The sequence below is a fragment of the Cydia pomonella genome, chromosome 2 (genome assembly GCF_033807575.1).
Source record: "Cydia pomonella isolate Wapato2018A chromosome 2, ilCydPomo1, whole genome shotgun sequence".
Classification (NCBI taxonomy): Eukaryota; Metazoa; Arthropoda; class Insecta; order Lepidoptera; family Tortricidae; genus Cydia; species Cydia pomonella.
Window position 1 is genome coordinate 34,033,557 of NC_084704.1, and position 16,268 is coordinate 34,049,824.

The following is a 16,268-nucleotide window of genomic DNA, read 5'->3' on the forward strand; positions in this document are numbered from 1 at the left end:
AGTCTTTTGTTAATGTTTAATTGTTCATAGTATTCCGGGGAATATAATAGTCAGACATTTAATATTCCAATACCGATAGTGTCTATATTGTTATTACCGTTATTTATGAAAGATATGTTACGTTAGGTATTTTATGTCTCTCGAAATTACGTGACTGCTAACTGATATATCGTTTCGATGTCAGTGCACGCTCGAACTATCCTATAACACTTGTACAGTCAGCGTCAAATACTTTATAGCAACCAAAGTAGCCAAATAGTACACCATATATTTAGTATGGTGTACCGAACTATTTGGCCACTTTGACTGCTACAAAGTATTTGACGCTGACTGTACATACGTTGTGTAGTTAGGTTAACTAAATTGACCTTGAATACGACTCCATAGTTTTAGGAGAAAACTTCATTAGCTAGTTTACATTTTAAAAAGAGACATCTAGCGAGCAATTCAGCAACTAATTCACAGTATCTCAAAATATGCGGCAATTTAAATTCTCAACACATATGTTCTGTCCATCTCGGACGCAGGCGTGTGGCAACCCTAGCCTTGCTAATATATAATATAATAATAATAATTCAGCCTATATACGTCCCACTGCTGGGCACAGGCCTCCTCTCATACGCGAAAGGGCTCGGGCTATAGTCCCCACGCTGGCCCAATGCGGATTGGGGACTTCACATACACCTTTGAATTTCTTCGCAGATGTATGCAGGTTTCCTCACGATGTTTTCCATCACCGAGTGGTAAATATCAAATGACATTTCGTACATAAGTTCCGAAAAACTTATTGGTACGAGCCAGGATTTGAACCCGCGACCTCCGGATTGAAAGTCAGACGTCATATCCACTCGGCTACCGCCGCTTTTAAGTATGATGGCAAGTATATAAAATTTTATTACTTTAGTCCGTGTCATCGACGATGGCGCGCAGATTTGTCAAATCTAACTGTTAATGACATGACAATAAGAGTCAAGGGTCGCGTCGTCGTGAATGACGCGATCTAAGTATACTTAGTTGTCAAGTCTGTAGGTTTGCATCTTAACTGTCTGTTTGAGATTACTCCGGTCCAGACGGCCAGTAATGCCCTCGTCTAATGGTTGGTCACGATTTAGCCGGACAGATATTGAACGCGGTTTACTATGCAACTATTATACTACTACTTATGTTCGAGCCGATATGGAGTAAAAACATACGTATAAATAGCCAAGTCAAATCTTGAACAATCAACACTCTCGCGGTGGACATGTAGTACAAAATAGTAAAACAGGTCTTTAAAATTCTGACACTATCATTACGGGATTATCCATATAACAGATATCCTTAAAATGTTGAGGAGTTTGGTGAAAATTACAGATATCTGGCCAAGAGAATGATGTGTACAGACCCGTATGCGTGCCAAATTTCAACCTTCTAAGACTTCAGGAAGTAGTATCTATTTTCTATGACGCGGATTTCATAAGGCTCGGACAGTGAAAATTAAGGTATCTATAAAATCTTAAATATAAAACTTGGTGTTTTTGATAAGTCTACTAACTATATGGTACCCTAAAAATTTTAGCTCTCAAGCATTATCCAAACCGAAAATACGAGGGTTCGAAAACACGACGAAACGTGCCGAGAAAAGATATGCACTGCCTTTTGCCCTTTGTCTCGTCTTGGCGGGGGCACACGAACACATGGTAAAATATGTTTTTTTTTTACACAGAACTAGGTACTCATGATCTCAATTCTTTTGTCGGCGAAGGCAAAAACAACGCATATAATAGGTACTCGTACTTCAACTAATACTACTACTACTACCACCACTACTACTACTACTACTACTACTACTACTACTACTACTACTACTACTATTACTACTACTACTACTACTACTACTATTGAACTTGGTTCTAATTACACATTTATTTATATTTTTGATGGGATAGTACAACTTCTCTCGCAAGAAAGACGTTAATTTATTCCTAACCTAAAAATGAGACTATATACCACGTAGTCCAGTTATATTGGCTCCAAAATAAATGTAGATTACAAAAAACATTACATTTCTATGTAATAGTTTTCTTAGTAATGTAGGAAACTTTAGGCCTATTTTTAGTTCATTTACTTTAGATATATTTGTAAAAGGCTGTTTGTTTTTCTAAATAAATAAAAAAAAAAAGTTTAAAATAGCACTGACCATCTCATGTACAGTCAAATCACCACTAATGCTTTTGTACCGATGTTTCTTTGTCTCTCGCTCGTTCAATCCGTAATGATAATAAACGGTCATGTCATGATTCAATTATAAAATGATCGATTCCTGACGCTTATATTTGTTTTTTCGATGCAAATGCTTTTTGATACCTCAAACAGTACTTACAAAAGTATACATAGCTTGTCCCGTAGTTTACTTTGATGGTTAAAAATTATATGCCGATTAACTTGTTTATAGTCTGGGGGTCTGGGCAACGGCCTCGCCTGTGTTTCGTTCGTCATCAGTCAAGAATTAAACGTTAAAAACATCGCATTCTTGATTTACGCGATAACAACAAACAAATTCCATTATTAAGTGCGATTCAAACTTAAAAAAAAAGTTAAAAACTCCCAAATAAGAAGCCAAAGTTAATAGAAATTGAATAACTATTATTTTCCGTCATTCTTTCTGTCATTCCAAATTAATTACACTGTCAATGGTCCAACAGTGAAGCAAAATATTTAAATTAACTTCATTTCTAGTAATTTCATTGCCTTAAATGGAAAGAGGACGGCTGATTCTCCATACAATCTTAGTCCCCATTTTCCTTTCTGGATGTATGTTAACCATAACTATGCTCTTGCGTTTGACTTTTTTCGATTCTTGTATTATTATAAAAATTAGTAGCGAAAAACAGATTTCAATTTCTTACAAAAATTTAATTGCTTCTAACTCCTAAAATAATTTAAAATTCGAAAAAAAAAAACAAACGTTGCTGTGGTTCATATACAACATATTTGTGTCAAAATATTTTCAATAACGTTATTTTTTTTTATACTACGTCGGTGGCAAACAAGCATACGGCCCGCCTGATGGTAAGCAGTGGTTAATATCTAGACCGGAAATTGAGGACTACGTTCGTATGAAAAGGTGATTTCGCGCGGGTCCACTATTTTCGTCTCAAAGTAATGTCATTACTCGTGAGAGTGTCAGGCCTGTAAAAGAAGTAAGAAGTCCTAGGCTATTCAATATGCCAAAGGTGACCTTAAGTATGCAAACTATGCAGTCGCGCGCGACATCGTAAGTCGTGCTAAGTGATCTGAAGAAGTCTGAACTGAACTACAGTCGTGAGTAAAGTCCAGCACATACAAAAATACTTTTTTTTATACTACGTCGGTGGCAAACAATCATACGGCCCGCCTGGTAGTAAGCAGTCTCCGTAGCCTATGGGCACCTGCAACTCCAGAGGAGTTACATGCGCGTTGCCGACCCTAACACTTCGCACCCTCGTTGAGCTCTGGCAGCCTTACTCACCGGCAGGAACACAACACTACGAGTAGGTTCTAGTGTTATTTGGCTGCGGTTTTCTGTAAGGTAAGGTAAGGTAAGGTTCGTGTAACTTAGACACGAAACTGTCATCACATTTCAAATTTAGATTATACTTATTCTTAAGTGATCAAGTATACCACGTATCGAACATACGAAAAGAGAAAACGTTTTTCCACTTCTAAATATTTTCCATTCATCATGATTTTGCAGTATGATGACACAATGAAAAACTAGGCTTTACAATTTTTTTTAAAGCGAAGCCTATAAACCTAGAATATGAAATGAACTTATGAACTTATGTTGAAGGGATCGACATCAAAATAAAACTGTTTTGTTAAGATTTAGTTACCTAGTGGAAAACGTTTTCTCACGAAATGGAATTTCATATAAAAAAATACCGTTATTTCGTTATCGCAAAGCTATTCTTAGCTCTTAAATCAATTTGCTTCTTTCTAAAATTCGAGACTTCTTGGTACGTATAATAAATAAAAATATATTAATAAGATACAAAGGGCATTTGAGCGTAGCATGACGCAAATAACGTATCGTAAAAATGCTATCTTTGTATCGCAACGAAAGATATTTGAACGAACTTCCGATAGATAATTTATCGCATCTGTAAATATAAATACGTTACGTCAATGTCAGGGTACAAATGTAACGTTCCACGTGTAAAAACACGTTATGGCGATTGGCGCTTACGCCATTATTAACTTCGCTCCAATATTAATGCGGTGCTACACGACGTGAGCGCCAACCGCGATAAAGTACGTTTACCCGTGGTACATCACAAATTGGTATTTGATCTCATTTTGATACGGGATATCAGTCGCCCGTTCTTCTCGCTTGTATTCCAAATTTAATTTATAAATAAGAGGATATTCGAAAATATCAATAAATGTGTCCCCCCCCTCTAACTTTTGAACCATAGGTCCAAAAAATATGAAAAAAATCGTGGAAGTAGAGCTTAAGAAATATATTAAATGAAAACTATAGCGGACATGATCAGTTTAGCTGTTTTTGAGTTATCGCAAAAAGTTTTCCCTTCACAGTAAAAGACTTACTTTAATTAGGTACTGATTATGCAAATTTGCCTATTTGTTTAACTCGGGTGAAAGGTACCGTTTCATCCCTTGGTTAACAATTTACTATACTTTAAGCTCCAGTTTAGCTTATTGTGACGGAAGAGTAACTACGGAACCCTACACTGAGCGTGGCCCGACATGCTCTTGGCCGGTTATTACACATTAGTATTAACTAACGCAAACGGGACTTAATCGCGTATTAAGTTTTAAAATGTACCTCTGACGTTTCGAGAACGGCGTTGTCCCCGTGGTCTCGGAGAAGTCGTGGTCTTCGAAACGTCGGAGGTAAATTTTAAAACTTAATACGCGATTAAGTCCGATTTGTGTTAGTTAATAAAGTCTTTAGTCTATTCCCCAAAAACGCATTTTTGCATACACGCAGTATCTTTTTGGCACTTTTCGATACTTCGTGTAATGACCACTTAAAGAATATTATGTGAAATACATTGTTATTGTTAGCATAGAGACGTCATTTTAGATAGCCCCACAGAAATAAGTAGGGAGCTTCAAAATTTGGGAAAATTGGGAGCCAATCACTATTTCTCGAAATTAATCGAGCAATGTGTTTTAAACACCACAAACATTTGAAAAAAATTGCTAGCGGCTAGAGGTAGACATTTGGCAGAAATTATCTTCCGTATATAATTGCCAACCCTGAATAATATATTTAAGAAAAAATATTTACTAAATTTTGCACTTAATATATTTAAAATTTAAAAACAAAGTGTATCATTCTTATTTGCCCATCCTGTATTTATAATATTATTTATCTGGGCAAATGTATCTTTCATAGGAAAGACAGTATAATTAAATATAAATAAAATAAATATTATAGGACATTATTACACAAATTGACTAAGTCCCACAGTAAGCTCAATAAGGCTTGTGTTGAGGGTACTTAGACAACGATATATATAATATATAAATATTTATAAATACTTAAATACATAGAAAACACCCATGACTCAGGAACAAATATCCATGCTCATCACACGAATAAATGCCCTTACCAGGATTTGAACCCGGGACCATCAGCTTCGTAGGCAGGGTCACTACCCACTAGGCCAAACCGGTCGTCGAATTATGTACAGTTTGCAAAACTATCAGCATAGCACTTCTGCATGCATACATATTTTTAAGCAGGGGTGCCAAGCAAATAGTTTTGCTAACTGTACGAATAATGCGTGTCGAAAATCATATGACTGCGCCCGCCTGTCGCAGCAAAACATACGTAGAGTAAATCAAGCATGAACTCACACATCATTACGCGGCCATACATTACCGCGTTAGCCCAGACAATGGGTTTAATTGACCAAACCCACTGGCGTACTCATACATTTTAGGATGTTAAGAGGAAAGGGGACGGCCGCTTCTCCATATAAACGTAGTCCCAATTTCCCTCTCTGGATATTATGGAAAATATGTTTACATATTTTGAGAAAAATGGGATGAATCTGTAAAAATATGTTTCAAACAATAAAGAATGTTCCAAATCGGTTGACATACTATAGTCCGTAACAGCAGTCCTCGCCGAGATACACAAAACAGTTCAGTTTACAAATTATACAATTATATATATAGCTAGTAGTAATTCTTTAAGTTTTCAATGAAGGCTACCGCGTTTATTTTCGCCGCTAGGGGCGCTAGTGTAGACGGAGGGATTTTAAAATGTCAATTGCAGAGAATTTTTGGGGTTTGCAAGCTTTTTTTATCGCGTATTTTCAGTCCTTATTCATAATTGTGGTATCTTATATTCTCATATCTCCTTATCTTATCTTATCTGACCTTATTTTATCTGATCTTATCTTATCTTAAATATTTTTCATATTTGAATAATCATGGTAAACATAAGATATAGTGCCAACGAAAATATATGAAAGATCAATATCGTTGAAAAAACCGGCAAATATAGACGTTAAAATACATTTGTGTATAGGACATATTCATTTTTTTAAAGTAAGTGTAACAGAATTTTGAGATCGTTTTTTCTGGACCTAAGTTAACCGGTAAGCACAAAAACGGTAGCCCACATTGGCAAGAACAATGCACTATGCATTATTTTACTCGATCAGATAAAAAACAAACATTGTTACAATATTTTTTGCATTTCAGACCTATGTCCGCGATTTTATCTATCAAGCGAAACTTAATTTATAAATTTAATATTATAATTAGTTAACGGAGACTAGTTTCATATTCTTACCTACTTTAGTTAAGTTATTCAAAGTACCTACTTTAACTAAAAAAAAAAAACTAAGGTTGTTATAATGGGATAAGCATATCAATACTACTACTTATTACTAGAATTATTCGTATTTACAACTAATTTTATTGAATCAATAAATTACAACAATCATTGTAACATCCTTCGTTTGTTTATAATTAAAAAAAGCGGCCAAGTGCGAGTCGGACTCGCCCATGAAGGGTTCCGTACCATTTATGACGTATTTAAAAAAACTACTTACTAGATCTCGTTCAACATTTTACCACTTTGGACACACATTTTACCACTTTGGTAGTGTCTCTCGCGCAAACTATTCACTTTAGAAAAAAATTATAGTAGGAACCTTGATGAAATAAATAACACAAGTAGACTTTTAACGATATATTGTAAGAAAATACAAATTAAAATATGCAAGTAGATGATGACGCGGCAACATGTACGGCACAGAGAGAGAGAGCCAATAAAAGGTGCGTGTCAATGCGGCGACCATGACACATTGCTCCGACACTATTTGTAGGGGTTTGCGTTCATACTATTACTCTAACATCCTCCACTGGACGCAAACCCATTGCTTCGGTAAAGGCCTTGTGTTTTGGTTGATGCAAAGCCTTCGTTAATACGTCAGCCACCATATCTTGAGACTTCATGTACTTAACCACGATTTGTTTGGTGGCTATCTTCTCCCTCACAAAGTGATACCGGACATCTATGTGTTTGCTTCTAGCACGGAATGCCTCGGTACCTGAAATGCTAATTGCACTTTGGTTATCACAAAATATAGTTATTGGTGATTGTGAAAGCTCTGGCCAGAAATCATCTTGTAATTGCTTCAACCAGAGTCCCTCTTGTACAGCGGCAGATAACGACATGTACTCTGCTTCAGCAGTTGATAGTGCAATAGTTGGTTGACGTTTCGAACACCAACTTATGGCAGCACCCTGAAAAATAAATGTGTATCCAGTACACGATCTTCGGTCTTCAGTGTTACCGGCCCAATCAGCGTCACAGTAACCAGTAATATTTTCATTATTACCATTGTAGGTTAATTTGTAATCGATTGTAGCCTTCAAATATCTTAGGACCCTTTTCAGCGTTGTCCAGTGTTGAGCAGTAGGCTGGCTATTGAATCTACTCAATGAATTGACAATGTATGCTATGTCAGGTCTTGTCCCTTGAGACAAATATAATAAGCACCCAACGGCCTCATGGTAAGGTATATCAGCCAGTATCTGTTCATTGCTTTCAGCTTTCTTTAACTGTATATTTGCTTCGCTTGGAGTCCATACTGGTTTACTATCCAACATTCCAAAACGACTTAAAATCTTCTCTATATAAATAGATTGGTCAAGTGATATTTCCTTATTCTTGCTTTCAGTAATCTTGAAACCAATACATTGGGTCGCTCTTCCCATATCCTTCATATAAAACTTTTCTTTCAATTTTTCTTTGATCATACTAGCAGTGATGTCATTGTTGAACAAGCATAGCAAGTCGTCCACATACACAGTTACAAAAAATATATCTTCTTTGTTTAATATTCTATAGTAGATACATGGGTCCACCTTTGATCTGACTAACCCAATCTCTAATAAAACACTGTTTAGTTTCTTGTTCCATTGTCTGCTTGCTTGCTTTAGCCCATAGATGGCTTTGTTTAAATAGCATACTTTATTTCCTTGTTCAAAATATGGCGGTGGAGACATATATATTTCTTCTTCAACGTCGCCCTGCAAAAACGCTGTAACAGCGTCCATTTGATGTATTTTTAGCTGATATTTTGCAGCTAACCCAATGAGATATCTAATAGAAGAATATCTTACAACTGGTGCATATATCTCATGGTAGTCAATTCCTTTTGTCTGTTTATAACCTTTAATAACAAGCCTGGCTTTATAACGTGTTATATCTCCATTTTCGTTCATTTTTGTTTTATACACCCATTTGCATGGTATAACTTTTTTACCAGCCGGTTTGTCCACTAGAGACCAGGTATTATTCTTTATTAACGATTGATATTCTTCATGCATCGCTTTTATCCACTCTGTCGCCTTATCATCTTTAAGGGCCTCTTCAAGGCTCTGAGGATCGCTGTTGAGCAAACTCGGTGTAGACTCAGCGTTCATGCATATATAAGAAGTTGGTTTTAAATCGGTACCCTGTTTGTCACTGCGTGGTCTGAGTTTTTTTTTGTACGACTGAGGAGTATGAAAGCTTTCATAATGATCAGGTAAGTATGTTTCATCTGTGGGATTTTCATCTACTATAGGACTAGAGCTTGATGATTTGGGCTCTATCGGAGTCCTCGGTGTAGTTGGAACGTCTACAAGACAATCACAAACAGTAGAACTTGAGCTTTCCAATGTAATCTCATCATCATCATCATCTTCTTCGGACATCACTTCAGGCTGTTCCGTTAAAGGTAAGTATATCTCATTTTTCTTTACATTATGCACTTCATTTTTAAAATTTTCTTTTTTAACTAGTTTTATTTTTGTTTCAGAGTTTTCAGGCGTGGCAGGAACTATATTTCGCTTCACACTTGATTCAAGAAACACGACATCTCTACTCATGATTACTTTCTTGGTTTTAGGATCCATAAACCGGTACCCTTTTGTACATTCTGAATAACCAACAAAAATAAACTCACTTGATTTTGCATCCAGTTTCTGTCGTTTTTCTTTTGGTACATGCACCATTGCCTTGCATCCAAATATTCTCATATGGCTCAAATCTGGTTTATTTCCGGTCCATACTTCTTCAGGCGTGATGTAGGCAAGTGCACGAGTTGGCGAGCGATTTACAATATACGCCGCAGTCGCCACTGCCTCAGCCCACAGGTCATTCTGTAAACCAGCATTTAAGATCATACATTTAGCACGTTCTATAAGTGTACGGTTCATACGTTCGCATAACCCATTCTGTTCAGGTGTGTATGGAGTGGTTGTCTGGTGCATTATGCCATTTTTCTTCAAATAAACATCAAAGTTTTTATTTACATATTCTTTCCCGTTGTCACTGCGCACCACCTTTATCTTTTTATTCAACTCATTTTCTACACGATTTTTAAATTCTACAAATTTATCAAATACCTCGGCTTTACTCTTGATAAAATACACAAAAACTTTCCTTGAATAATCATCAATAAAAGTTGTGAAATACCTGCAACCTCCAACTGATGCGGTTTGTAGCGGACCACATACATCACTATGGATTAGCTCTAGCAACTCTTTTGCCCGGGAGCCACTGCTTGGAAAAGGTTGTCTTGTTTGCTTTCCTTCTAAGCATGAAACACATACACAACTTTCAGACTGCTGTACTAATTGAACACCGGTAGCACAGTTTGGTATTTTATCAACATCATTGAAATTCAAGTGCCCCATTCTCTGATGCATTAAGTAGGTATCTGTTGCTGTGGTAGCTGTCATCGCCTTTACTTCCTTATTAATAACATTAAGCTTATAGGTATTGTTCATCTCAGTGCAGGTAGCTACTATTTGCCCGGTCTGGTTTTTTATGTCACAGCCTTTTTTATGAAAATCTATTTCACAGCCAGATTTTATTATCATGCCCACAGATAACAAATTAGTAGCTAATTCAGGTACAAATAATACTTCTCTCACCAGAATTGCATTACTTCCTCCATTTTTGTCCGGTACCTGTATTGTTAAATCACCACAACATTCTACATGTAACTCTTTGTTGTTAGCAATTGTTATGTTATTAATAGGCGGCGTTCTTACATTTTCTAACCATTCTCGGTGCAATGTTGAATGATGTGAACACCCAGTGTCTACATACCAGTTAATATCATTATTTGACTGCATGGCTGAAAATGCGGCAATGAAACCACAATTATCTTTATTATTTTTAGCATCTGATTTATTTTTCTTGTGCCAACAATTCTTGCTCAAATGACCGTGCCTGTTACATGAGAAGCAACGCGGACCCTTGGGTTTAGTCTGGGACGGAGACAGATTACTTTTGGCATATTTGTTTTTAAAGTTTGTGTAGAAAGCAGTAGCATCAGATCTTGTAACCTCTTGCAAGAGCTTTGTTTTTATCAAGTCTGCGCTAATTTTCACACCGGAACTCTCTATTCCCATTATCATAGGCTTGTAAACATCCGGCAAGCCTGCCAACATCAATGTCCCGAGCCACTCATCGTCTACTTGAAATGATATATTTCGCAACTTGTGTGCTGAAGACATTAATTTATTCACATAATCTTCTACGCTGCTACAATTTTCTAAGGTTGTATTTATTAAGTCTTTTAATAAACCAACTTTCCGTAGCAAACCCGAGTCTTGAAATGCTTGTGTTAAATTGTCCCATACCTCTTTCGCTGACTTTGCCTCTTGTATATGAACATATAACATGGGATCCACTAAGAGTATAAGCTTTGATTTTGCCTTTAAGTCTTTCTTAGCATCTGTATTTTCACCTTGAACACTGTCCCAAAGTTCCTCATGTTGAAGATAGGCTTTGACGGCGAAACTCCAACTTGTCCAGTTGTCACGGCCTGTGAGCTTTTCTATGGCCATCATATGACTGTTTGATGCCATCTTTTACGTTTAAACACTGAATATTTCTCGAAACTAACATTAACAGGTAGGGGGAAGCCCATAACCTGATGAAATAAATAACACAAGTAGACTTTTAACGATATATTGTAAGAAAATACAAATTAAAATATGCAAGTAGATGATGACGCGGCAACATGTACGGCACAGAGAGAGAGAGCCAATAAAAGGTGCGTGTCAATGCGGCGACCATGACACATTGCTCCGACACTATTTGTAGGGGTTTGCGTTCATACTATTACTCTAACAAACCTAAATATCATTTTTGAAGACCTATCCATAGATACCCCACACGCATGGGTTTGACGAAAAAAAATAATTTAATTTTATGACGTATTAAAAAAAAACTACTCACTAGATCTCGTTCAAACCAATTTTCGGTGGAAGTTTGCATCGTAATGTATATCATATATTTTTTTTAAATTTTTCATTCTGTTATTTTAGAAGTTACAGGGGGGGGGACACACTTTTTTCACTTTGGAAGGTTCTCTCGCGCAAACTATTCAGTTTAGAAAAAAATGATATTAGAAACCTCAATATCATTTTTGAAGACCTATCCATAGATATCCCACACGTATGGGTTTGATGAAAAAAACATTTTTTTTTTAATTTTATGACGTATTAAAACAAAACTACTTACTAGATCTCGTTCAAACCAATTTTCGGTGGAAGTTTACATGGCAATGTATATCATATATTTGTTTTAGATTTTTCATTCTGTTATTTTAGAAGTTAAGGGGGGGGGACACACATTTTACCACTTTGGAAGTGATGTTAGAAACCTCAATATCATTTTTGAAGACCTATTCATAGATACCCCACACGTATGGGTTTGATGAAAAATTTTTTTTTGAGTTTCAGTTCTAAGTATGGGGAACTCCCAAAATTTGTTGTTTTTTTTCTATTTTTGTGTGAAAATCTTAATGCGGTTCATAGAATACATCCACTTACTAAGTTTGAACAGTAAAGCTTTTATAGTTTCTGAAAAAAGTGGCTGTGACAGAATCGGACAGACAGACGGACATGACGAATCTATAAGGGTTCCGTTTTTTGCCATTTGGCTACGGAACCCTAAAAAACCGGCTAAGTGCGAGTCGGACTCGCGCACCGAGGGTTCCGTACAAAGCTGTAGGTATATATTATTATATTCAATTCAATTAAATTTTATTTTATTTCGAACCATGTCCATAGTGTTAGTGCACATTCCCTTAATCCTATATGTTAGTTAACTACTATAATAAATTATACACTAAGCCTCTGGATCCCATATGTACACCCTCCCAGTGTTTCCAGAAGGCGCAAGCAGGCGACTATAACCACTAGGCGCAAGAGGCTGTTGAATATATGATGTAACTAAAAATTTACGGGTTTCGCAATTTTTACTTTATCTGTGCTATAAGAGTTACATCGCACCAAATTTCAAGATTTTGAGTTTAGGTTTTGATTCCATTGCGAGCTTCGAAAATTTGCGGAAATTAACAGCAGAAACGGCTGTATCTTTTGATTGCGTTGGTTTAGAAGTTTGATTTTTTTCACAGCTCCAATAAGGGACAGTAGACCTGAGTATTTGATATAAATTCCAACTTGATACCTTCACGCGTTCCCGAGAAAAAGGGTCTTGGCCGACAGACCGACGGACGGACGGACAACAAAGTGATCCTTTATGGGTTCCGTGCTTTCCTTTCGAGGTATGGAACCCTAAAAATAGCCTAAGACTAGCAATCCCTATAGTTTCCTCATGTCCGTCTATCTGTCCGTCTGTCTGCGGCTTTGCTCCGGGATTGTTAGTGCTATAACTTAAATGGTATTATTCAGTTATCGTGCATTTAGCTCGTATTTGATCGTTCATGTATTGGCACGAGCGAGATGCATGAAAACTAAATTACATCATTCAGATATCATTTTGATGGCAGAATCAGAATTGTGCCTCGATCAGAAGGACGTATTTACAAGTTTAATTATATTTACAAGAATTAAAAAACCTACCATATGATAAAAGTTTGCTACGTTGCTCATTTCACACGAGGCGATATTATGCAATAAGAAAGCCGATGTGTGTAATGACCAATGCACACGTGTTTCATACGACGTTTTCCAACACAATTGCGAGGAAAAAACAAAACATATAGGCGTGTTACCCATGGCAAACTAAGTCCATAACAATGCAGTACTAACGTTCACTGAGCTATTTAATAGGTACGCGGACGGACAGACAGACTACGGAACCATAAAAATGCCCCCCGCATGCAAAGTTTGATTGTATAATTGACGTGATTAACTTAATACTTGTGAATTGTTTACAAAATAATTAGATAATTATTTTAATTTTCCAGCCTTATGATTTTCACACATGAGTGAAATCTATATTACCTTGCAATCAAGGTTTGTACATAAACGAGTTCTGTCGATTATTGTCAGTGTACATCGTGGCTCTGCTCTGATTGGATTTAAACAATAATTCATAATGTTTATAAAGGTAAATATTTGACTTTAAAAATCAATAGCCTTATGACCTTAGATCCCATCGCAGCACAAAAGTGCTGCACTGCAATAGTCTTTGCACCTGGCGGGGACCATCTCCGGATGTACCATATTGTGCGCTCGGAGATGGTATCCGCCACCTGTATCCCTTGATTTTAGATTAGTTTGTCTTAAAGGGCCTCTGCGCTGTTGGCTTCGGCCCCACGCATGCCTCCCAAAGGTCAGGGACCCCATGATCCCGAACGAGATATGGTAAGACAGACAAATAATAATAAAATAAACCGCTGCTGGCGGCACCCTAATACGTTTTTTTTTATAATGTGTTTATATTAATTTTGTCTTGTTTTGTAAGTGTATTTATATTTTACTTTTATATTCATAGTGTACGAGTAAATAGCCTAGCCTAAGAATTTAAACAGGAAATTTGAATCTTCTTTCTTCCTAGCGTTGTCCCGGCATATTGCCACGGCTCAAGGGAGCCTGGGGTCCGCTTTGAGAACTAGTCTCAAGATTTGGCGTAGGCACTAGTTTTTACGAAAGCGACTGCCATCTGACCTTCCAACCCAGAGGGTAAAACTAGGCCTTGTTGGGATTAGTCCGGTTTCCTCGCGATGTTTTCCTTCACCAAAAAGCGACTGGTAAATATCAAATAACATTTCGTACATAAGTTCTGAAAAACTTATTGGTACGAGCCGGGGTTTGAACCCGCGACCTCCGGAATGCAAGTCGCACGCTCTTACCGCTAGGCCACCAGCGCTTAGGAAATTTGAATCATTTATTGTAAAATAAAACATAATAGAAGTCACTTACAATTAGGAGAATCCATAACCATCATCTAAATCCACAGCGCAGGCTTCGTCAAAAGCAGAGGTACTAAACAGAATCCGCAATAAACTTCGTCCAATCTACATAAATAAGTGATAATCCGCCACAGGATTCGTCATAAATATAGCTACAGTCAGCATCAATAGTAGCGGATGAAACAACGCGCCAAAAGTATCTGATATTCTGGATAACTTTTCCAAATATAGATAAATCTCTAAAATTTACATTCAAAAGTATATATTTTACCTTCTTAATTGTTCTACATAATATAGGACCATCACATTTTGTTAAGCTGTTATAGATACTTTTGAAACCTTGTTTGATCCGCTACTTTTGATGCTGACTGTACAACGTAAAATCCGCAACAAGCTTTGTCCAAAGAATTAGAATGAATAAAGAGAAATAATAATAAAATAAGCGAAAGATAGTGTCATTTGTTATGGTCTCATTGTGGATCAAAGTGTTCTTATGGGTTATACACATTTTACAAGACGGTGACTTCTGGTATACATTCCTCTTAATGAGACATCTAATTAATTGTTTACTGTCTTTTCCTTATTAGGTTATGTGCTTCACCGCTCTCACGGCTCTTGCTGTAGCAGTCGACCATGAAGAGAACGGTCCATATGGTTTGGTTCGCTCGCTAGCACACAAATTGCGCCATCATGGCTCAGGACACCAGAAACATGTCCCGCATGCTATGCATGAACATGTTCCGCATCATCAACCTATGCCCTACCAGCTACACGGACCGCAACATGTCTTGCATGATCATGCTCCACAACAGCCCTACCAGCTACATGGACATATGAATGACCATGCTCCGCTTCCACATCAGATCCACCAACAATATCCAGTTCATGTTCCGCATAGACATCAGCTGCATGGTCTGCATCATGCATCCATGCAGCATCATGGCCATGGACTTGGGTTGCATGAGCATTATGACGAGAAGCATCACCAGCATGGTCATCATCCTCATCACGGGACCGTCAGCCCCCATACATATTTCTTGGGCGTCGACGATCCGCAGATGTGGACCGGACAGTCGGAAAAAGGTCGCATCGAAGGCCATGGACATGTCGAACACCATGCAGATACGTGGTATCACCATTGATGATGAATAAATGAACGGACTGAACAGTAATGGAATTCATCACTCTTAAAAGTAACACGAACTTAACCGCCTCCGTCGAGTTGAAGTTAATCTCTCATTTTTAAACGACTTGCTTAAATGAGGGCTACTGCGTTTAATTTTGCCGCTAGGGTAGACGAAGGTCTTTCAAAATGTCAAATACATATGTATATAATTATATAATTTTTGCGGGTTGTCAAGCTTTTTTATTGCGAATTTTTACACCTTATTCATAATTGTAGATTTTTTCCATCTTTGATAAATCATGGTAAACATTAGATGTAGTTCAATATAAGTTAGTGTTTAAAAAAAGTATCAACTAAAATATATACAAAACTAATCAGGTTGAAAAAACGGCAAATTTAGACGATAAAAATACCTTTGTGTTATTAGAATGTATTGATTAAAAAAATAAGCATAGAAGAAATTTGAG

The 16,268-nt window shown here is 37.0% G+C and overlaps 1 protein-coding gene across 1 annotated transcript; it reads left to right on the plus strand.

The window, feature by feature from the left end:
* Positions 1–13,603: 13,603 nt before the first annotated feature.
* On the plus strand, positions 13,604–15,995 carry LOC133515434 (histidine-rich glycoprotein-like). Its single transcript, XM_061847978.1, has 2 exons — positions 13,604–13,870; positions 15,263–15,995. Exons 1-2 carry the CDS (start codon positions 13,859–13,861, stop codon positions 15,815–15,817), a joined length of 567 nt encoding a protein of 188 aa, XP_061703962.1. The 5' UTR covers positions 13,604–13,858; the 3' UTR covers positions 15,818–15,995.
* Positions 15,996–16,268: the final 273 nt, after the last annotated feature.